The following is a 24,290-nucleotide window of genomic DNA, read 5'->3' as shown; positions in this document are numbered from 1 at the left end:
AGGCGCCGCCCCACCTCTCACGATCCAGAGATATAATGATCATAATAATTTACACTCAGACGTTATGTGAAGGGTAATTGTATTGTTTGCATCGTCTGCAGGGCCTCGCATTATAAAAATTGTCCCCTGACTGAATCCAAATCGTCAGCCTTTCTCCTCTGCTATGAAGAAAACCAACGGTCCAATACATGACGTTATTTTACACTCTTCGGTACCAAAGTGCCATTTGTTAACGACGGTGGTGGAAGATTATTTTTAGGCTCATCGGCGCTGGCTGGCGACAAGCGCTGCTCGCGCGCGGAGGCCTGGGTGACCTCGGCTGCTCGTGCCCCCCCCCCCCCTTCCCCTTCTCTCTCCCACAGCCTCAACAAACGTGGCATCTCAAAAAGAAAAAGCCTCACGCTGTCAAAAATCTGAAAAGGCGTAGATCAGCGCGCCCAAAAAATGTAGATTCGGCGACGGGATGGAATTTTTTTCTGCCACCGCAATATTGGAATGTGAACGCGCAATAAGATATGAGCGTGATTTAAACAAACAAAAAATTCCAACAATCAAGCTAACGTTGACCTTCCTTTACAATTATTTAAGCACTTCGAGGCTTAGCAAGAGCTGACACAAGGAGTTTGGCTTAAGCTGTGCCATCTTGGGGCTACGTCCGGTCACGTGGATCATCTCATGAGAGGCCCTGCACGTTCATTGCAGGTGAACTCGCGATACTTCCCGAGAAACCCTGCCGCCGCCACCACCGCCACCACCGCCACCACTGTTGCCACCACCGCCACTTTAATTACATCTGCACAGTCCTGCCGAAGCCTAATGAGGCACGGAGCAAAGGAACGGCAACGGACCCCGGAGGAACATCCGCCGGGGCAAAAAAAAAAGCCGTGCCACCCACTGGAGCTGGGTCCCCGGCAGCCACGTCTTCCGAATTATCGGCAAAAAACCCCGGCAAAAAATTACGGCACTGGCAGCGCCGTGAGATGGGGCATTGGGAAGAGGCCTGCCCGAGTTGAGTGGGCTCCGAATGACATCGTGCGGCGGTGACCGTAACCCTATTTAACGCCGAGCAATTTCACGTTCGCCCTGGAACCTTGCAAGTGTGGATACAACTTGGGTTTGCACATGTGATTTGTGAACTTTCATACATACCTGTGTATCGATAGTTCAATTTTAATGTGCAATTTTATTGAGGGACTGTGTGTTGTCTTGCTGTCGTCTGGGACTGCTCTTGCCGTTGTTTTGCTGCCTTATGGAATTTGAACTTATCTCTTTTACCGATTTATTTATTTTTCGTGATTTGCTTTCCTTTCTTATACTTTACTCCGATTGTTGTTTGTATTTTTTGTTGTTGTAACTTTCTGACCTGCCCCTACTGAGCATCTGTGAAAAAAGCTTCATAGCTCACCAGATTCCTCTAGGATAAACAAAGATTCCGATTGTTATTATGATTACACCGTCGTTTGAATATGTCATGAGGGGTCCCTTAAACATTGTTCGTCACAACCGCGGTAGCGAACGACGACGAGGGTAGAGTGACAATGCGCCACCACGAGCAGTATGGATGCTCTGCTTCTGCGAGTGGAGCGCAGTGAGACGGAGTGAGATCCCACGGTGAGATGGGGCGAGTTCCCACGGTGAGACGGGGTGAGATCCCACGGTGAGATGGGGCGAGTTCCCACGGTGAGACGGGGTGAGATCCCACGGTGAGATGGGGCGAGTTCCCACGGTGAGGTTAGGCGAGATCCCACACTGAGACGGGGCGAGATCCCACGGTGAGATGGGGTGAGATCCTACGGTGAGACGGGGTGAGATCTCACGGTGGGACGGGGTGAGATCCTACGGTGAGATGGGGCGAGATCCCACGGTGAGATGGGGCGAGATCCCACGGTGAGATGGGGTGAGATCCCACGGTGAGACGGGGTGAGATCTCACGGTGGGATGGAGTGAGATCCCACGGTGAGACGGGGCGAGGTTCCACAGCTTGGATAGTATTGTCGAGGAGATGGGGCACACGGAGATAATCGCCATGTCTTGTTGGTATGTTAAACTTCTTTCACACCGTATGTAGCCAACCGTGCTAATCGGAGGTCTCGATTAAGACGAACACGATGGTGATATCATATAATTACCGTGCCACAGTATTACTCTGAAAAAAATAATTACGTGCAAAGCACTAATTTTTTTATCGGTAACATTCTAATTGTTTCTAACGTTGCTTCAAACGCAAACGTTTGTTATTTTAATGAATTATTCTGTCAAATAATAAAATATTTCGGAAAAATTGAATGACCATTGATAATCGTCTCGTGTGATGGTGCGTTGCAAAACGGATGACACGATTAACCGTGGATCTCGTATCGTACGACGTATATCGCGATATCGCCATATAGCGCGGCGAGTCTAGTTCAGACACAAGCGGAAGGAAACCCCAGGACCAGACCCTGCTGGGCAGTATTTGGTAAGGAAAGCAAATGTTTAGTATGGCAATCACACGCATTGACTGTTCTGCATTTCTGACCTAAATTTAAATTTGTATTTGGTACTTTGTGGCAATTTGTGAATTGTGCAGAAATGAGCAATCACTTTTCTGATGAATGATCGAGATTGAGAGTAACAAGCAAGGGCCTGACATCATCTCCATTGGAGGTCCTGTACTCGTGGTGGAAATTCCACATTTCTTTGACGAGGACTACACTGCGTACGACAGCCACTGCTAACTTCCCACAAAGCAGTGCTCATTTTATCCTAAGTGGGATGATGTGCTAAGATTTTCTGTAATTCAATAGCCTGCAGGCAGTCTACTGAAATAAGTGCGCTACAGTATAGCAATAATGACAATTATAATGATTTTATGTTTGTCAACCCACAGATGGATGAGGGCTTCCATACGCTGTGCAGATCATGGGGCTTCTCTAGCCTTGTGGCAATACTTCGCCATGCTAGTGATGAAGGTGGGGAGCATAGACATTGTATCTTTCAAGTACAGTACAACGATTACATTTACTGCAATGCCATCTGCTGCCCACCTCGTCAGTCAAAAACTAAATTACTCTATTTTTATTTTCCCAGGTAAGGCCCACCGAGCTATGTAGCTCTTTTTCAGAAGTGACCTGGCCTCAAATGGTAGCTCAACGAAGTGACTTATCACGTGGAAATTTCAGCCAAAAACGCATGTTTCTAAATGTGGAGGTAAAAACCGGAGGACCCGGAAGAAGATCTATGCCACCACGGGGAGAACATGCAAACTCCAAATATACAGGCGTCAGGGTCGGGATCGAACCCAGGACCTCCTGCATACAAGGCGAGGGAGTAAATATCTCGCCACGGTGGCGCGCCAAGCGAACCGAGCGAAAACCTACCGTCAAATTAGAGAACATCAGACGCGGCCTAGAAACGGGTAACCATGGGATTGGCGGGTTTCCGTAGCGATAAAAAAATGTGAGCGTGCACGCACGGCAGACATTGGCCGTGCAGAAAATGCAGGCGAACGGGGCAGACGGCCCTTTAAGCTGGGCCATGTCGGAGGTGATAAATAAGTAACCGGGAAAAGCAAGAGGTAGGCTTTGGCACGGTGCCACAGCGCCGTAACTAGCTGTGGGAATGCAAATCCCCAGAATCATAAATCACAGAGTGGTGAGGAGGAGACAGCACAAAACCGGCAAATTATTTACCCTTGTCTTCATTTTTGAAATGCACAATAACAAATAGCCGAGCGAAGGTCATATTTCATCTCCTGCTCGGGACACGGGGGTAGGGGGGTGGGGATACACTGGCTGCGTTGCGAACGGTCCGCGCTGGGTTTAATCAGCGAGCGGCACCCCCCCCAAAAAAACTAATTAAAACGCTCGTCCCAGAGAACGGGGCGGCTCGCTCTCGCGTCCCACAGGTGCCGGCCGGTAGCTCGGCCGTCATTATTGTTTCGTTAAAGTCTATTAGCGCTACGGCTCTCCGAAGGGGCGGGCGATCGCGGAGCGAAAACCCGGTCGGGTTTGTCTGCGGCGGCCCCGACAGCGAGGCGCGAGGCCCATCGGTCCTGAGCGAGAGGCGGCGTTCGCGAGCGTCCCCGGAACGCACACGTGTGTCATTGCGTGCTCGCCTGAGCCGCCGTCGCTCGTACGAACTCCGGGACATCGAATGAATCTCTCGATGCGAAAATAAAATAAAGGAAGATTTAAAAAAAAACACTGACGATCGGCACGTGCAGCTTTACGTAAACAGGTTTTCCGTCAACTTGGGAAAAACTGTGAGCAGAGGAAAAAAAATGTGCTGACATTTCTTAATGAAATTAGTCTATTCCTCAAGGCAATTCACTCATCGTGCAAACATCACCGGGGCCCACATGGCTCCACAAAGTTGCTGCTGTATTGGCGCCTTCTGCGTCAACTGATGCCTCCAAGAAAATCATCATCGTCGATCGTCCTCATCGGCCATGACGACATCACTTGCTAGCTGAAAGCCATCGCCGCCATCTCTTATTCTCCTGCGATGTACCAATCAGTCCAGCTCCTGCACATCGGCTGATCTCCAGCTCTGCGGTGGATGTCCCATTGGAAGCAAATCCCTCCTTTGGCTGCCACTCCATCGTTAGTCTCGACCACCGGGTACCATCGTCCCATGCAGTGACGCTGATGTATGTTATGCATGTTGAACTTCTTTCACGCCGTACGTAGCCAACCGTGCTAATTGGAGGTGCGGGGGAAGGACAACAAACCCGCTTACATTTCTTTACAGTCGATGTGATGTCTCTGAGACTGGCTTTTGTTCCCTGGTCTACTGTGTTGCTGTTTTATATCTCAGCGCAATTCCAGACGTGAACCACTCCACGCTTATTTCCGTAATTTTCAGCATTTGTTCCAGTTTACTCTAGCCAACGTCCATGGCTACTATGTGTGTCACCACAGGTCAGATGGTCACTTGCGAGCGAGACTATGCTGGTCTCTTGGGTTCTCAACTGGTTAAATTAAAGTTTACATGCACTCTGTATAAATATTCACACCGGTTTATCAGTTTGTATTACCAAGTAAAAATTTTCAATCTCGCTCTTTATTTCTCGTCTTTTTTTCCCCCTCCAGATCCACCTTCCCTTTGATTCCAGTTGCGTCTCTCCAATGGTTTTCTCCAATTGTGTTTAGCGAATTTGCTAGACACGACTTATTCAATTTTTATGGCATCAGCAAATATGAGACGGTGAATATTTTGTCCATTTATGTTTACGCCTTGAGTACTCTCGTCCAATTTTTAGAAACCATGTATGTTATGTATGTTGAGCTTATTTTCCAATTTACGTAGCCGACCATGCTAACCGGTGATACGGTGATAACATCATCTGCTGCTATCACCGATAATAGTTTTATCGAAAGCGTGTCGCCATGTCACCGTATCTGACTCTATTTTAAAATGTGTTTGTTATTTTCTCAAGTGTGGCCGTTCCATTTTTGTGAGAGAAAAAAAAATTGCTAAAGCATGTTATAATTACGTAGGCCCTACCTTGTGACAACTCGGATGAGTGCAACTGTTTCCACAGAGTCAACCTGTGTTTTTTTTTTATTGTGGCCAACAAAGGCCAGCATCGTTCCTTCGCTCGCTCCGACTCGAACGGTTGTGCCACGGCCTCCTTGGGATCCGAGTTTAAGAACCAAAATCGGTCCACCGGATGAACGTTCGAGGGTGCCCGTGGTTCACACCGGTGGTCCGGTGCTACGGAGGCAAGGGGTTGGTGGATCCTGCCGATGTGTGCTATGCTGAGAGGTGTCCAGGAGATGGCTGTACAGCAAATGTACGGTTTCATAATTCAATCATTATCATTCATCCAGTGCAAAGTTTTCAGTGGACTTTCCCCAGGTACTCTGGCACCTCCGATTAGCACAATTGGCTACGTACGGTGCAAAAGAAGTTCAAAATACATCTCTACGTAACACTCATTGATGGAATTGGTCAAAGATCTGAATGCAGAATTTGCCAAATCCATCCTGCAAATAAGTCTCAACACTGCGTAAGGCTTTCCTGGACGTATTGAAATCACGCTCAGCCCCTTGTAAATTCACTGCTGAATGTACGCCTCTCAGCATCGTGTTGATCAAGGGCATTGTTTGACTATAATACTTCACTGCGCTGCATGTTGATGAAGGGGCCAGGAACGATCATTCACCACCTGCGTTAGCCGTGACCACGAATGTAAATCGGATATCCAGGATCACAGCTCATTCCACCACCTTGCCTCCTCCCTGGACAAATATCAATCATCTCGTTCCTACTTTCCTATAAGTTATTGCAATAGGTTATGTTTTTTTTATAATTGTGATTAAATCGTTAATTGTGTTGTCTCTGATCCGTGAAACGTTTAAGTTTACGAGCCCGACCCGCGGCCTGCTACGGGAGGGAGCTGCTTGCTGCTGCTCGTCTCTGCTGGTCCTCGTCTCTGCTGGTCCTCGTCTCTGCTGGTCCTCGTCACTGCTGCTGCTGCTGCTACTCGTCTCTGCTGGTCCTCGTCTCTGCTGGTCCTCGTCTCTGCTGCTGCTCGTCTCTGCTGGTCCTCGTCTCTGCTGGTCCTCGTCTCTGCTGGTCCTCGTCTCTGCTGGTCCTCGTCTCTGCTGGTCCTCGTCTCTGCTGGTCCTCGTCTCTGCTGGTCCTCGTCTCTGCTGGTCCTCGTCTCTGCTGGTCCTCGTCTCTGCTGGTCCTCATCTCTGCTGCTGCTGCTGCTACTCGTCTCTGCTGCCGCCGTAAAACTCAACGCCGTCACCGCATTTTTCTCCGCTCCTCCACGCACTAAATCTGATTTATTTTTTTCTTTTTCTGTGATTCATGTCACCGCTTTTGAGTTGCACAAATTTATTCCTTTGTCAAATCTTGCACCGCTGCTTTTGTTTTACGCGCACCCCCCCCCCCTCCGCACCCCTCCCCCCCTTATAAGTTACCCAGATCTCTCTTTAAAAAAATAGACTTGCCGTTTCAATGTTCAGTCGTCTCTCATCATCGTTATCATCAGCCATGGTCCATCCACTGCTGGATGAAGACCCCCCCCCCTACTAAAAGCTGCTGCCCAACTCCCACGATCCCTGCTACGACGATAGCGGGGCCCTCGCCGAGGTCAGGTCATTGGTAAAGGAACTCTCGGATCGATGGATCGATCACGGCAACGGATGACGACACAGCCGTGGTTGGACCTCGCAGCACGCCTCGGCGAAAGTTTTGAGAAAACGAACGGACGACGACGATGATGACGATGATGACGATGATGATGGTGGTGATGATGGTGGTGATGATGGTGGTGATGATGGTGGTGGTGATGATGATGGTGATGATGGTGGTGATGATGATGGTGATGATGGTGGTGATGATGGTGGTGATGATGGTGATGATGGTGGTGATGATGGTGGTGGTGATGATGATGGTGATGATGGTGGTGATGATGATGGTGATGATGGTGGTGATGATGGTGATGGTGGTGATTATGATGGTGGTGATAATGATGATGATGGTGGTGATGATGGTGATGGTGGTGATGGTGGTGATGATAATGATGATGGTGATGATGGTGGTGATGATGGTGGTGGTGGTGGTGATAATGATGGTGATGATGGTGGTGATGATAGTGATGATGATGATGGTGATGATGGTGGTGGTGATGATGGTGATGATGGTGGTGATGATGGTGGTGATGATGGTGGTGATGATGATAATGGTGATGGTGATGATGATAATGGTGGTGATGGTGGTGATGATGGCGATGATGGCGATGATGGTGATGATGGCGATGATGGTGATGATGGTGATGATGGCGATGATGGTGATGATGGCGATGATGGTGATGATGGCGATGATGGTGATGATGGCGATGATGGTGATGATGGCGATGATGGTGATGGTGGTGATTATGATGGTGATGATAGTGATGATGATGGTGATGATGGTGGTGGTGATGATGATGATGGTGGTGGTGATGATGGTGGTGATGGTGGTGATTATGATGTTGATGATGGCGATGATAGTGATGATGGTGATGATGGCGATGATGGTGATGATGGTGATGATGGCGATGATGGTGATGCATTGCGACGCAAAGCGACTGCCCTGCACACGGCAGCGGCGGGCAGCGACTGCCAGTCAACGACAGCACACGAGGAGGTGGGGGGAGATGTCCGCCTGTTATAACGCGACGAAAAGAAAGGAAAGACGTCCACACCCCCCCCCCCCCCCCCACGGCCAGCCCCCACCCCATCCCCCAGCCCCCTCGTGTTCGTCTCGCCGGGCGGCGCTTCACGCCGTCCGGTTCTTGGAGAAGCGCGGTGGCGAGGGGATGCGGGGCAGGAGCGTCGCTCCGCGAATAAAATGAACCCAACGTGCGGTGAGAAATGCCCATTTGTTTGCGTCATGTCCCCGCCTGATTGCTTGTGGCTCCTCGACGCCGCGATTGTTTGAGCGGTAGGGGCCGCGGGGGAGCGGGGGGGAGGGCGAAGCGGGGGGGGGGGGGGGTGAAGGAAGGATGGGAAGGAGAGGAGGAGGAGGAGGAAGAAGAAAAAAGAGTACGCGGTTTCCATGGCGACGAGCGGAGCATTCCGCTCACGCAGGCGGCCCGGCGCGTGGGCGGCGGAGCGGCGGCCACAGCGCGTGAGGGGGCACCAGAAGGCCCCCCCCCAACCCATACCCCCCCAACCCATACCCCTCCACCCCCACCCACCGCCCTCCACCCCCTCCACTCCCCCAACCCCCCCACCCACACCCCTCTCCTGAGCCCCCCACCCCCTCCACCCTCCACTCCCCCCGCCCCCACCAAGCCTCAACAACAAAATCCACCACCGCCTCTTTTCTGTCCGATCGAGTTTCTGTCGCGTCCAATCCAAGCGCTCCGCTCTCCCGCACCAGAGACGCGCCGCTCGCTCGCTAGATCTCACTCGCTAGATCTCACTCGCTAGATCTCACTCGCTAGATCTCGCTCGCTCACTAGATCTCGCTAGATCTCGCTCGCTAGATCTCACTCGCTAGATCTCACTCGCTAGATCTCGCTCACTCGCTCCATGCGCTTCGCTTTGCAACGTTCACGCACGGTGGCGTTCGCCGCGTCGCCGCGGGGATGGGAGTGGGGGACGGGGAGGTTTCGATCTCCCCCGGAGCGGCAGCTGAAACACCACCAGTGGGCAAGATTCCGAATGCACCCGAGGCGTTGCGCGCAGCAGCGCGACAACGTGCAGCGAGTCGATTGGGAGGAAACTCGTCGTGTGGTAGGCGCATGGGTGTGGGTTGCTCCCACCTCGTCCAAGATGTCCGGGTTCTCCCCCACCCCACCCCAAAAAATAAACTCTAGAGAAGGTTCCCAGGATTCCCTCTGGTGGAGGCGCCTCTATCTGTCAGCAGTGACGCGAGCGAGCAGTTTGCAGACCTGCGCCTTTGCCTTTATAGTTGGCTTGAATGTAAAAAAAAAATCAACAACTTTTAAATGTCATTTGACAGGAGAGTGTCGCCTTATTCAGCGGGGCAAACTCGCTCGACGTTTGAAAAATTATCATAATCTTCATCATAATTAGCAGCGGCAACAGCCATGTTCAATCCGCTGCTGCATGAATGCCATCTCAATCTTGAGAAATGCAGACCATGAAAGCGTTAGGTGAAACTGAGCAGCAAAAATAATACGAGCAAAATTTTTCATTGAAATTCGAGTGCCCGTTTCGTCGTCAGCGCTTACAAAATGCAGCACAGCGGCGAGGAGAAACAACCAGAAAATGCATCTGTCCAAATCATTATTGGCGATCGGCCGCTGAGGAAGGAAAGTAATGAAGTCGTAAATTCGGACGAGGTCGTAACATAAAAAAATATCGCGGCGCGAGTCTCGGGGAAAAGAAAAAAAAACACCGAACGCAAAAGCTGTTACAGGGGAAAAACAAAAATACGAAGCGCGCGCCTAATTATCGCGAGATTCACTTTTTTTCCGCGCGTCCGAAATAAAACCGGAACGCAACAAACGCCCCGAAAACCCTCCCGGCAGGAACGCCTCCACAAGTCGCAGCCAACGACGAAACGTCAAAGTTGTGACTGCGACGACGCAATGGAGGAGGAGAGACGGCGGCTGTGCACGCCGCCGGCTGATCGGGCGTTCACAGCCGCGGTGCCGCTCGTGAACGCAATGCGTGCCGACGGTGACCGTGACGGCGGTGACAGCACGCAGGGGCTGGGGGCGCGTTACCTCCAGTTTGTTCTCGATGTAGTCCCCCAGGCCGATCACGATGATTCTGCAGATGCTCTGCAAAGGAAGAGACGGGACAAGGGATGGAAGTTAGCGAGAGGGTCGCAACGCGAGGAGTCGACGAGAGTTGGGGAGGGGTGGATGGAGGTGGGGGGGGTGGGGGGCTGTAAAGGCAGCGGTTAATGTCCGGGGCTAAGTCCTGGAAAATAATTGCCCGGATGTGCAGTCCTGGGGGGGGGTTTGGGGGGGGGGAGGGCTCCATACAATGCTCACTGAGAAATTAAGCCTTGGGTTGGTGCATTCAGATGCATTTTAGTCACTGGCATGATCGAGGCAATCATCGAGTCTTCATCAGCCCGCACGTCCGATTTGCACGGTTGGCTACGTACGGTGCGAAAGTTCAGCAACACACGTACAACATACGTCACCATCGTACACATGTATCATCACCTGTGTCATAATCACGAGCTGACACGACCATCGACATTCAGAATCAAGCGGCAACAAATCTTCCAGCTCAATTGAGTAATGGGACAGTGGCAGTCGTGAGCCAGTGGGTGGCAATTCCAGATTGCCATGACAGGAGCCGGTCTTTCTACATGATAACCGCTGTTTACTACATACAAATTGGTACTCATAAAATAACCCCTGAGGAGTAATAGACTGAATTGGCATTGTGGAATTATAATTCGAGGTGTAATGATGTATGTGTTCATCGATTAACATCGACTCTTCAGACTCATAGGATCGCTTGTGTAAAAATCGACATAATGCGATTCGTATGTACATTGCATATAACATTTATTTAGACATTTGCAGCCGTAAGTGACTGCTACATCACCACGTGTGTTAAAAACAATAAAATCTAATTCGTAAAACCGATTCCCGATGCTGACATTTTTTAAAAGACATCGAATCGCTGTGGAAGGTGGTGGGTAGGGTGAATAGTTTAGTTATCCCCCTCGATTTCAAATTATTTGCATTCATTTATTCATTGGCATATTTATTGCACCACGGCAACAGCTTCGAAAACAAAGCCTTCATTAGCGGACGACCGATTTTAACGGCGACTGCACACGCGCACGCGCGACGCGCGCATGCGCACAATGGCACCCGCGCATGCAGGATGCACCTTCGGTGCGGGGGAGTCTCGCTTCGCTTTAACTTCACCGGCCCGCAGGTCGTGGCGCGCTCACGCCGAGCGTGGCTGGCCCTCGTGGCCCGAGCGCGGCGCGCCCGCCTAATCGCGGTGTCGCGAGCGTTGGTCGCGCCCGTAGCTTCCGTCAGGGGATCGTCGCGTTCCGCCGAGACAGGCGGAGAAGTTGTCCGCCGCTTAAATTGGCAATGCGCTTCTGCTTGCGGATGGAACCGCCGTGATTTCCACATGGATGTCAGTGGAGTTACAACAACAAGATTAATAAAAAGCGCGCGCGCGCCCGTGGCTTATGCAGCGCTTTCCCACGTGCGTTTGTATCTTGCAGAGGATGCAACTTTTTGGCGCTCGCTTTTGTCTTCGGCGACGCAACTTTACGCTAAAGTTGCATTAATGTTGTAGTTGTGTTTATTAGAGTTATCATGTCGCCACGTTACATGAAGACAGAGAGAGAGACATAACGGCCCTTGGAAAGCGTTAATAAACAAGGCAAAGTGGTTACCTGCTCAATTGCGCATGGAACAGCACTCATCTCCTGAGCCTGTGGTGAAAATTCCACCTTCCTATGGTCGGAGGCAAGTCTATCCATATGACTAGTGCTCCTGGCATTCCCACATATTGGTACTTATTGTATCAACCCCGGAGGGATGATGGGCTGAGTCAACCCCCAACTGAGATTGTGGGTCAATTACTCCACTATTGCACTACTAGGCTGGACGTATTTATTTAAAAAAAATGTTATGCTTTAATAATATTTTTATTTTCCTATGCATTCAACAATCAACGCATTATAACTATCATCAACTGACATTTTTTTACGTATGCATTGTTTTTTAATCCCCTATTACTACGTCCAATCAGCACGATAGTCTTACATTTTAAAAAAAATATCCGCTTGTCGTTGTGATTATTATTATCATGACCCCTTATTTTATTTTCACCGCTCGATTATTAAGGACACAGCGGCGGACGTTCGTAGGCCCCCCGTGAGCGACGGCAGCGGCCTTTGAGGGACGTGAGCCCCCACGATCGCAATCTCTCTTGCCACGGGGAGGGCTATTTTACTGGTAGGTGGGCAGCCCAACCATGAGAATCGGGGCGAGCGAAGGAGCAATGCTAAAACACTGCCGGCGCAGTTGCCAGGAGTCACGGCTTGTGACCTCCCCTGCCGTCTACCCCCACCCACGAGATCCCAGCCGTAACATTTCAAGCGGTGGAGGAGGAGGAGGGAAAAAAAATCATTTGTCATTCAAGCCGCGTCGCACTTCGAGGCACCGCGTGCCTTTCCTTGCAAAGCTGAAGCCCCAGCTCGCTCACATTTTGGAGGGGACGGTGCGCAAAAAACCCCAGAGCGCTACAGCGGGCGGGCTCGACCGGCGTGCGCCCTTACCGAGGGACGCTCACGAACCCAGAGAAAAACACGAGATGCCATATTGCCGATCCCGCGGAATGCTTTATCGGTTTCCCGGAGATCGACGGTGGCCGAGGTGTGGCGGCCGAAGGGGGTGAAACACGCCCAACGGCGATGAGATCGACTTGGGGCTGCGGAAGGAGCGAGGTGCGTCGTCTGTTCGCGGATAAGCGTGAGAGACGGTGACGGCTCGCGGCTTCGTCCCGCAGTGGATAGATCACGACGCAGATGGACGATGACGAACGATGTTTAATTTTCTGCGATGGGTTACGCGCGATGTGCGTTCTCGAATCTTAGCTGTACCGATGTCGGGATGGAAATGAAAATGCAGCGCATTAATCGCACGTAGTGTCACGTGATTTATTTTTTTCAAGGAGTGGGCTTTTCAGGCAGGGTTGTTGGATCATGCAGAGATCATCACGTGCGTGATGATCATCCCCGCTTGCTGGGCTACGAAGTCACTGGTAGCTGGCAGCATGGGACATCAGGTGCCGACCTATTTGTATGGATTTTGTGAGTGGTATCTCTTCATACGCGAAGGTATTTTTCTCTGGGTCTCCTCCCACACCCAATACACTCGATGATGCATCGGTTGAACATTTTAGTGCAGAACCCCTGTGGTAAAAATGCCTTGACACTCGATGAAACTTTTCTAGATAATAAAAAATAATTTGTCGCATTGGGATCTACTGAAGAAATGCGCCTTACAAAATGTAAATTATTATTATGATTATTGTTCTGCCATGCCTCATCACGATGGGCATTGGGGGTTGGTAAAGGTGTGCACCCAGGATCGGCCGAAAATAAAACTTGCTGGGTTCATAGCACAGTGCGCTAACCACTGCGCCGGGTAAATAACGTACGTTAGAATTAATTACTATTAAATTGCAAGCCTTACTATTTTCTTTTACCCAGGTCTACCTTGAAAAAGAGACATTTCGCCGCAATGGGATCTCAACTTCTAACTATAAATAACCTGCACGTCCGATTAGCACGTTTGGCTATGTGCGGTGCGAAAGAAGTTCAATATACATACGTCAAGATAATTTATAATTCATTTTTTAGGTCCGATTGCGTGAGTAAACTGTGTTGTAAACCCTTCTCCAACCGACACGGCTAACTTATAAAGCTGTCACGTGATGAACAAACATGGCCAATGTATTACTGCATCAGCAGCACAACCGGTGTTACGTTGGAGAGCGAGTTCACAACATTTAACAATGCAGTGCGACATTTCGCTTATACAACCAGCATCATCAGGCAGTTGCCAAAATTGTGAAGATGTCCTCCAGTCCTGGGCCTTTAATACGTTGTGTGATGTCATCAAGGTGCAGCCACAAGTGAACAGGAAGTGGCAGGAAGTGATACCTAGAGGCGCCACGGTGGCGAGATGTTAACTACCTCGCATGGTATGCAGGAGGTTGTGGGTTTGACCCAGATCCTGACACCTGCTGTACATTTGGAGTGTGCGTGTCTCTATCCCCGTGGTCGCGTGGATTTTCCTCCGGGTCTCTCCACATTTAGAATCAATGTGCGTTTAGAGTATTTGACTGCTATAAATGTTCACGTGATAAACCACTTAGCTGAGCCATCATTTGTGGTCAGGTTGCTTCTAAAATAAAAAAATAAAAACTTGCTTTAGTTAAATAGCTAGTCATCTATTCGCATAATTTTACTGTTTGACGTTTTCCTTCAACTCTTGCATCTCTTGAGGTACACCGACCAAGCGATTCGTTTCGCACGTCCAACTTTCCTCCACGTTCCACCAAGTCCGGGATGAAAGCCTCCCCGCGCCTTAACCACCCCCCGGGTCCTGCGATGCCTCAACCCATCTCGCTCTCTCACAATCTGACCTCATTGCTCCATCTCCACGGTGGCTGCCGCTCTCTCGGATGTGTTCCCCTCATTTTTGACTGCCGTGCCGTCACCACCAGATTAGCGCACGGCCCATCGTCCTCGCTAGCAATAGGTCATGACCCAAGCCCTCCGACTCTTTGTTACCAGTCCATATGATGTCTCTAACTTGTCAGGGTGCTCTGATTCGTGCTCTCCGCGTCCCGTCTCACTGTCGTTTACAGCTTGCACCTCTCCACGCTTCCTTGCGCGCCTGCCGGCTTTCATTCCGTGACCCTTAAGTCAGAGAGTCCACGTTCATCAATTCACTGTGGCAGGTGAAATACGCACAGATTCATAAACGTTCTTCGCATCGTTAAAAATGTGATGGCAATTACGCACATTTACATCAGCGGCGCTCTTTAGCGGCGTGAACGATGACACGGATCGCCGCACACGCAACCAGAACTGCAGGCAGACCGACAGCAGCTGGGGAAGCGATGGCCACAGCGGTTCGCACGCTGCTCTACGGACCCAGTAACCAGAGTTGGATTCCCCGGCCACGGCTAACATTTAGAGGCGAGTGACATCTGCATGGGTCTTCGCCAGCACTGCAATCCGCAGAGTGGTGAAGTATGGCCAAACACCATCCTATGATCAACGTGGCTCTGGGGAGGGCCGCAATCCCGCCACGGGATCGACAAAGGTCTGCGTTAATTATCCTGCGCTACGTTGCGAACAACACCGAGGCCCGGGGCGATCTTTTGGAGCGAGCCCAGTCGTGGATGGCACCTCTCTTACAACTCCGCAATGGGAGGTTTCCCAACCGCACTTACGGTGCCGAGGTGTGCGGCACCCAAGCAAGCCCTTCATTTGAATTACCGTTAAAGAACAAAAATCCCCCCCCCCCCCCCCACCCTTTACACAAACCTTCAGCGGCTCCAACATTGTCACAAACCTCACGGGCAGGGCCAAGTAGTTTTTACACGTGCCGCTTTGAAACTCACACAGCCCTTAATAAAAAAAAAAACAAATATTTATAATGACTCCTTCGAAGGGGGATATTCAATAGCTCGTGGAAAAGGCTTGGAAGTGATCTACCGCTGAAAGGCGTCGCGATGCGTCCGAGCTCTAACGAATGCACTGCTGGCTGAGCAAAACTGCAGGGAAAGAACCCCCCCCCAAAAAAAAAACTTGGCCCACTCCGTCAAACGGCGCAGGCTGCGCTGCGCGAGATAAAGTACAACGTTGTCGCAAAAATAAAGAGACAGAGAGAGAGAGCGGTGGGGTGGGGGACGGCGACTGTCGGCTGCGGTGGCAGACGCGCAGCCGACGCTATCTCGCCCGGAGCGAGATACCTGGCGCAGGGGATATCAGTCTGTGCCGCGCGGTCCAACGCGACGCCGAATCGGGCTCCCCCCCCCCCCCCCCATCGAACACCTGTTCCCGTGTCCGTCTCCCGATGGTTATCGGCGGCGCGGAAGATAGAGGGGGAGCCGGAGGATCGCTCGTGCGGGGGTCGTCGTCGCCGTTGTCGACGAGGGGACGGTGGTGGTGGGGTGAGGGAGGGGGATGGAGGAAGGCACGGTGGCATTCGTCATTTTGCGCGTTTACCTCCACGAAGAAGACGGTGAGGATGAGAAAGCTGATCCAGTGCATCACTGCCGCGGTGTCGACGGCATTCCTGACTGCGGGGAGGGAAGAGAAGAGAGGAGGAAGGTGAGATGGGGGGGGGGGGGGGGGGCAGGATGCCGTGGAAGAAAACATGTCGAACGACACGTGGTACAGCCCGACTTTTTTAAAATCTTCATTAGATCCGCTTCTTTTGTTTAGTTTGTCGTCTTCCCCCCGCACCCACGATTGGCGCGGTTGTGCTCGACGTTCGGTGCGAAAGAAGTTCAACACACGCACATAAAGCTCTCGCGACAATCGGAAGAGTTGTGTGTGTGCGGGACAGCAGTGTAAGCCTACGCAAGGGTTTTTGTGCGGTCAGACTTTTGGTCGTGAGCTGTGGCAAACGTTGTTTGGGAATTCTCAAGAGTGAGCAGAGTAAGATAATTTGTTGAAGTCGCAGAAGAAGAAGGAGGGGGAAGGGGAGGGCTTCCCCTCTGCCCCACAGAAGTTGACATCACGAAGCAAAATTTGATGGTCACTGCAATAAGTGTATCTCTTCCAAAAAACGCGACATAGGCACTTCCTTGTATCTTGAGGACTTGTCATCAAAGTGTATTCTTCTTCGGTCTGTGATTGTAGCCACATCTCGAATTAATTATTAACTCATGCACATAAACAAGTCCATTTTATCCCCATCATCCTGATCACAAACCGCTCGGACGATTCAGCCACCCTTAAAAAATAATTAAAATAGTCGCGCTGTCTGGCTTCACCGTAATCCACTAGGACAAGTAATGTCTTCGCATATACATTGCATGTGCACGCGTAGAAACATTGCCATCGCAAAATTATGAATACGCTGACGACGTAATTTTTTGTTACCTTTTAAGATGTGTAGATTTTTTTTTCTTGCGTGGCCTCTATTGGTGACTGAGCTGCGACTGTAGACTAGCTACACCTGAGAATCTTGTTTAAGCGTGGGCAGGTGACCCGATTTGAGCCCGATATGCAAACAGAATGTTATAATATATACTGTATGTTCAATACACTTATTGTAGCCTCAGTGCCGCGGTCACATTCCTATAATAGTTTAATAATGTGCATTAAAATATCTTTCAGAGCGATGCGCACATTATTCAGAGCCACACGCAGCAGCTCAAAGTAAAGAGCGAATCTGTACAATGCATTATTATTGTTATAAAGAGGCAAACATACAACAACAACAACAACAAAAATAATGCACAGCAATAAATGATTATGGCCCAGACATGTCTTTAAGCCACAACAAAAAAAAATCCATAAAAATGCAACAGAAGCGTTGTAATGAGGCTAACGAATGGAGACACAAATTAGCCTCTTCTTGCACAGAATGAGCGAGAGTACATTTACCGCATTGAAGAAGAGCACACGCAGCTTTGATGAACGTGACGTGCACACGGGTGCTTACGTGGCAATGACCAAATCCATTACGAAGAATGTGCACCGAAACTAAAGGGAAAAAAAACATTGACATTTCGCTCGTCAAAAAAAAAACATCCCGCCATGCTCAGTCAGTGGCGGAGCGAGCGGCTCGCGATCGGAGGGTTGACCCCGGCCCATCACGCCTGTGGCGTTGATAAAATGAGCACCGCTTTGTCGGGGAAGTCAACAGTGATCGGTCGATAATTATATTCGCCCCTGTCATAGGAATGAGGAATTTCCAGCACAGGCTCAGCCAGAGCTTTGAATGGGGGAAACGAGCACCAATGGCTAAATGCGCATGTGAGGAGGAAATCCATGAGGCTTCTTGACTCGTCAACATATTGGCCGAGTTGACAAAGTGACCTTTGCAGCTTCATTGCACAAACAGCATTCTGCATCTCCGCATGTCAATCTAAGAATCCGTTTAGTCAAACAGCCTATTGGCTTTCCAGACCAACATTATCAATACTATCAAGAAGCATGTGTTTAAGCAAGCGAATTCTGAACCGGTTTCAACCTTCTGGGTCTCATCAGCAGAGTCAAGCTTGTTAAACAAATGACAATGGATTGGCACACGTTATTGGCAAGACCACTCCATATAAACGGACCCCAATTGGGGCAAACAGCAAACGTCAATTTCCTTTTGCTGTTGTACCAATAACGACTCTTTGCCACCACAACCAGAAGCTAGGAGAGAAGATCTTAAGTATCGGGTCAATTATTCAACTTATTTAAAGCTATGGTCGAGGGCTCATCATGGCCAATTCTGTTGATGCCACTCCACGCCTCTCCATAGCTTTCGTACTTTTGCTAGATGTTCAATTAAAACTATTACCTATATTTATTTTACAAGGTAAGGCCCACTGAGCAATATAGCTCTTTTTAGAAGCTACCTAACTGTCACAAATGTTAGCTCAACGAAGTTGCTTGTCACGTGGAAATGTATAGTAGCCATGAGATCTGTTTTGGCCCAGGCCATAAAATTACATAGTTCATGGCTTAAGAAGTCAATCATTCATGTCCCTGGCAAGGTGGCTCGTGCGCTGCGCTGTGAACCCGGCCGCCTGGGTTCAATTCTCGGCCAAGGCTGAGTAACATCTTGAGCTGGTTCCAGGCCTCAGCAATTAATCGATGAGCGTGGTGAGGCCTGCTCAAACAATCCCCTTGACTGACACGGCATGGGTCAACCTCTCATCCAGCAGTGGATTAACAAAGGGCTGTAAATAAATAAAAATGAATAATTATTTAACGTATTATTATTATGTTTACACTGTTACTATCATTCTTTGGAGACAACCATCGATTTAATCAGCAATTTAACGAAGATGAAAAAAGGCGCCTGGATTTTTTAAATCACAAAAGCAATGATTACGTGTCACCGAGTGATGGTGGCAAAGATTAGAAGATATATTTTTACTGGTGTGGCTGAGCTGGAGAAGCATTCCTATTGAACTTCCGAACGAATGGATATGTTTTATGGCCCCTTCCCTATGAAGCCATGATATGTGTTTTGGGCCAGGCCATTTTTATACCTGTCACTGGAAAAGTAATTTAGCGCTGTGCATTTTTGTACAAGAAAAAAAAACGTCTATTTGATTTTGTTGTCGTGGCTTGCGGGGGTTAGGGGAGGGGAGGGAAGGCAAAACAAAACAAAATCTGGGGAGCTGGATATAGACCACGGCATGGGGACTAGCTGCTGCTGATGCTACTGCTGATGCTGCTGTGGGTTCTGCTTCATCTGCAGTTGACGTTACTTTGCTGCTGCTACGACTGCTGCTGCAAACATTTATAATGCTACTTCTGCCGCTGCAGCTGATACTGCTGCCGCTGCTACTGCGGCCGCTGCTGCCGCTACCGCCCCTGCTATTGCTGCTACTGTTGGCTACTGTTGCTGCTGCTGTCTGTTGCTGCTGCTACTTCTTCTGCTGCCACTTCTGCAGCTACTACTGCTGCTGCTACTGCATTACGCGTTGGGCCACCAATACTCCGTCGCATGCGCGCTGTCAGTCTGCAGCCTTAATGGAGGCGGTTGCGTTGGCCCGCCGCTGCTTAGCATGTCAGTCAGGAGGGTTCCCTCCACACGGCCGGTTCGTTCACATGGTCTCCGTTCTTCGCCTGCGACTAATCAAACACTCCCCCCCCCCCCCTTCGCTTTCTGTCGAGGCGCAGAAGGAAAAAGATGAAAAACCAAAATTAAAGTGAAGAGACCGGACTGCGCCACGCACAATGTATATAATAATAATAACAACAACAAAGGATTGCATCATAAAAATACACAGCCACACACACACCACGCACGTAGGCACACACACTTCGGATAGCGAGAGATCAAACTGAATGTAATCTCGAAATGGAAAACCATTTGACGACGAACATCGCAAAGGCAAAAGCTCACTCTGCATTTTATGTCGGAAACAAATTAAAGCGGGCAGGAATATCGAAATGAACGGCCCTCGTACACTGTGTGCCTCCGGGGGGGTGGGGGAGTGTGAGATGAATCTGGTCAGCTACTGCTATCTCTTGGGCGTTTCGAAGAAAAGACGCCATCGCAGTGATGAGAGGGATGCAGATATCAGGGGTGCGGCTATTGGCAGAGAGAGATTCCGGCTGTCAATGCTGATTATTCGGTCTCCGGGGTCTAGGGGTTCCTCAAGGAATCGCGTGCCAGGAACCATCTCATCCTTACCCCCCAACCCACCCCGGTCCGCTCGTAGCGATCTCTGCAGAGCGGCACAGAGGAAGAGCGCCCGTCCATGACTCTGGATCGTAATTCTGCACGGTCACTCTGCATCGTCGCTCTAGCCCGTTACTCTCGATTGCAACTCTATACGGTCACTCTGGATCTCCCCTCTAGCCCGTTACTCTGGATCCTAACTCTACCCGGTCACTCTGGATCGTCGCTCTCGCCCGTTACGCCGGAGCGTAACTCTGCAAACATTGCCACGTGCGGATCGGGATTTGGGGGGGGGGGGTGGGTTAGCTAAGTGAGCGGTTGGTCGCCTTCACCGTGGCACGTGCGCTGGAGGTTGCGGCAGTGGTGGCGGCAGTCGCGGTAGTGGCAGTAGGAGAAAGGGGGGGGGGAGTTACTCACACTGCAGGATTCGAACGTCGATCAGGAGCTCGAAGGTGAGCAGCAGAATTACCAGAACCACCGCTGCCACGAGGAAGCAGTTGAGGCGGTAGCTGAGGAGCATCATGTGCCAGAGCTGGGCTCCTCGTCGGCCACAGCAGGGCCGGGGCCACGTGGGGCTTCGAGTGGAAGGGGTCGGGGTCACGGGGGTCACGGTTGGACGGTTGGTGGTGGTGGTGGCCATGTGAGGGGTTGGGGGGTGGAGGTTGGTGGGGGTGGGGTGGTCATGAAGCGGGGGTCGTGGCAAAGGTTATGGGTCATGCGATCGATCGGGTGGTCACGGATGCCGCGGGAAACAAAGAGGAGATGGGAGACCCCCCCCCCGTCCCGGTTGGAGGAAATGCGAAGTTTTCAAAAAAAATAATGAAGGCCATTGAAGGATGGAATGCGTCGAGTGATCGGTGTCACGAGCAGAATGGGGTGCACAAGGTAGTATAATGGGAATATTGGAACAATAACAATAGGGCGAACAAGGTAGTACAATGGGAACATCAGAATAATAACAATCATTTAAATGATTATTATTGGTCACGAAGAAACATAGTATCATATGGTGGGAGGGTGAAATACACATATATCAGAAGCTCTCCGAAAAGAGTCCGGATATTTATGACAATTGACATCACGGGCGAGCATGCGCGATTGTTTCAAAACACAAGAGGATGCGATGTTTTCATTCACGGGCATCGTGCAAACCATTTCAGAGCAAATGCGAAAACACCATGAATGTTTTATGGAAGGGTTAATACAGAGAGAGATAAAGGAATGAAGCGAAAAGGAAGAAAAAAATTAAAGAAAAACACAGAGGGGACAGAAACACGGGAGTCAAATCAATGCTGACATCAAAGTCGTCAACGCGAGTGCAATTCTTCAACAGCTGCACAAAGTCACCAGGAAGTTGCAAAACCAGAAATAAGAAAGATCTCCCGCCTCCCACCCCCCTCCCCGACAGCAGCGGAGTGTGGGGGCCAGGCCGTGGGTGCAGCGGTTGATGCAGTGGTCAATGCGAGTGCGTGCAGAGTAAGCATGAATCTCCACGATGCTGCAGATAAAATCCCAGGAAACCACCGCCACCGAACTCCCCCCCCACCCCCCCACTGCCCCCCTCCCCTAGGCACCACTGAGAAACACACGGCACAGCAACTCACGGCCACGTGGCGGTGGCCGCGGCGGTGATGGGACAAGTGTACGAGCAGACCTTGTAGGTGATGGATGGACAGGTGTGGCGTCATCGATGGCATTGACTGTGGTGACCCGTTTGACCTTGGTCGTGACACAAAGCACAAAGACTGACTGATTCCTCCTCCCGACAAACCTGCATCAGCCCTCACCGCTGTCAAGAGAGCAACATTCAATGTCACGGCCAAGGTCGCGAGGTTATACGGACAACGCTGCCACCGCCGCCGCCAACTCCTCGCCGTTACTTGCTTCCTTCGGCTAGATTCGGAAACCGCCGCCCAGTTGACGCTTGACCCGTAGGCTCTTCGCTTATAGAGCATCGCACATTTGCGCCGAGGTCTTCCCCTGGGTTCCCTGCTGCTTGTGTGTCCCTCTGCGATGCCTGCCTATAACGTCTTTGTCGGCTCATCTCGCTGGGGTCGATAAAATGAGCACCACTTGGTCGCGAGTCAAAAGCGGTTGCCGCACTGAACAGGACAATATGGTGCTCGTCGCAGAAATGTGCAATTTCCACCACTGGCTCAGGCCACCAGTGACGACGAGAGCCACCCCGTGGTTCATTCATGTGCTTTGATTCCCAGAACTTGTCGGGAGGACGACGCAACTCTTCAAGGTGTCACCTTGTGACCCTCCCATCGGGCAGCTGGGGATTGTGAAAATGTGGCGAATCTTATTGAATCGCAATGCAAGAGGGAGAAAATTATTAAGGGACAATGAATAGATTCATTTCCATGTAATGCCCGTCCAAAGGAAGCTCGTGCGTTCAGACGCTAAATAAATCCGAGTTGTAATTGTATTTTAATGCATTTTACTCTTACATTAAAATAGAGGAGGACAAAAAAAAGAAGCCCCAACAGCATTTAAGCCATAGTCAGCAATTATAACGCTGCCAAATGATGCCACCAGGGAATGTTGGAGGCTGGCCATGAGCACAAAAGGCCAATTTACAGCATATGCAGAAAAAAAAGAAATATTGCCAACGAGGAATCAAAGTATTACAACGCCAAAAACGTGATCATGATCCTGCCTATCAAAAAAAACCTATATTACCACACTGGCAACTATGCATTATTGTGTTTTTGTCGTTGTTTTAATTCTACGATTGATCCACTTGTGATCCTTGTGATTTTTTCATTTTTTTGTTTGTGTGTGTGTGTGGAAGGTGTAAGTGGGGAGCGGTAGTGTAGCATTTAGCACGCTGCGCTACAAATCCGGCGGACCGTGTTCACAGCCAATACCAGTGACGATTATCTTAATTGGTCCTGGGCCTCCCCTAGGTCGACTCAGCTTCAAATGAGTACCTAGTGTGATGTGTAAACATCGCCACGCGGGAGACAAAGGCGGCCGGGCGTGGCGTTGGCCAACCACCCCCTTTTGTGCCGTGCCGGCATTCATAGATGTTCGCTAACAGCACTTGCCCCAACTGCCTGTTCAGGTTATATGGGGGATCTTTGTATTTGGTGAAAACGTTAAGGGTGTGCGACTCACCCACGCGTGGGCCCTCCCGCCGACCAACCAGTGGAATGGCTTTGATCCCGCGAGCCGTGGGTCAAAACGTCCACCCTTGGCTCTGCCCCCAACACACCCGGTAAATCTAATCGGGCGCTGGATTAATTTTGCCAACAATCCTTGTTGTTACGATTGCCGAGACCGGGGGGAAAAATGATTGCGGTGGTAATGGGCACTTCCCTTCGCTCGCTTACGCCTTATTTAAACCGCTCGGTTCGTGTTTATTTTAATCCCCCTCGTGTTTGCCGTGAGTGAAAAAAAAATTAAGCCCCTTACAAGAATAGAAATTGTGTGATGCGACCATGTGAATGCAAAGTGATTTATGGTTTAGTTATGTTGCAATCTTGACAGCAAAGCTTATTAGGCAATCGCCCTGAAAATATGCCACGTATAAAAATGTTTATCATATCGGAGGGAAAATGGTTTGCAGCGGTGCTCGGACGGCGGAAGATTTAATCAGAATGACGTAAATACAAATACGGCCGAAGAGCGCGCGGGGGCCTGGCTTGCGGGCCGTTAGGCGTGAAAACACGATCAATCTTCACTTGGCGCGGGCACATCGCTGATCCATCAGTGGCGTTGGTCGTGGCCGGGTGGCCGGAGGAGCGAGGGTGGGGACGGAGCGGAGGGGGGGGGGGGGTTGCCTCTGCCAAAGGTGCGCGACAAAAAAATTGACGGGTGGGGGGGGTGGGTTGCGGCTGAGGTTTAACGGCGAAGCGAGCGACATGGCGGTCGCGTCGTCGCCGTTTCTCGAACAAACGCAGCGCGTCCCCGTCGTCACCGCCACCGCCGCACGACGCCGACGTCGTCACCGGCACTGGCC

The 24,290-nt window shown here is 50.5% G+C and overlaps 1 protein-coding gene across 3 annotated transcripts in view; it reads right to left on the bottom strand.

Annotated features, from left to right (window-relative positions):
• The window catches only part of TMEM266 (transmembrane protein 266), a 255,880-nt gene that overhangs the window by 133,734 nt on the left and 97,856 nt on the right, over positions 1 to 24,290 (bottom strand). For 2 of the 3 annotated variants that reach the window (XM_032950713.2, XM_032950703.2), the window contains 3 exons: positions 20,741 to 20,898; positions 16,189 to 16,262; positions 10,178 to 10,234 (listed from right to left, as the gene is read on the bottom strand). In XM_032950713.2, the coding sequence (XP_032806604.2) occupies positions 10,178 to 10,234; positions 16,189 to 16,262; positions 20,741 to 20,898 (289 nt within the window). The remainder of the gene's footprint in view (positions 1 to 10,177; positions 10,235 to 16,188; positions 16,263 to 20,740; positions 20,899 to 24,290) is intronic. The other variant, XM_032950732.2, reaches the window with a different exon arrangement.

Source organism: Petromyzon marinus, chromosome 1 (genome assembly GCF_048934315.1).
Source record: "Petromyzon marinus isolate PM22_M1 ecotype Great Lakes invasive population chromosome 1, UKy_Petmar_22M1.pri1.0, whole genome shotgun sequence".
Lineage (NCBI taxonomy): Eukaryota > Metazoa > Chordata > Hyperoartia > Petromyzontiformes > Petromyzontidae > Petromyzon > Petromyzon marinus.
This window is presented reverse-complemented; position numbering and strand designations above follow the sequence as displayed.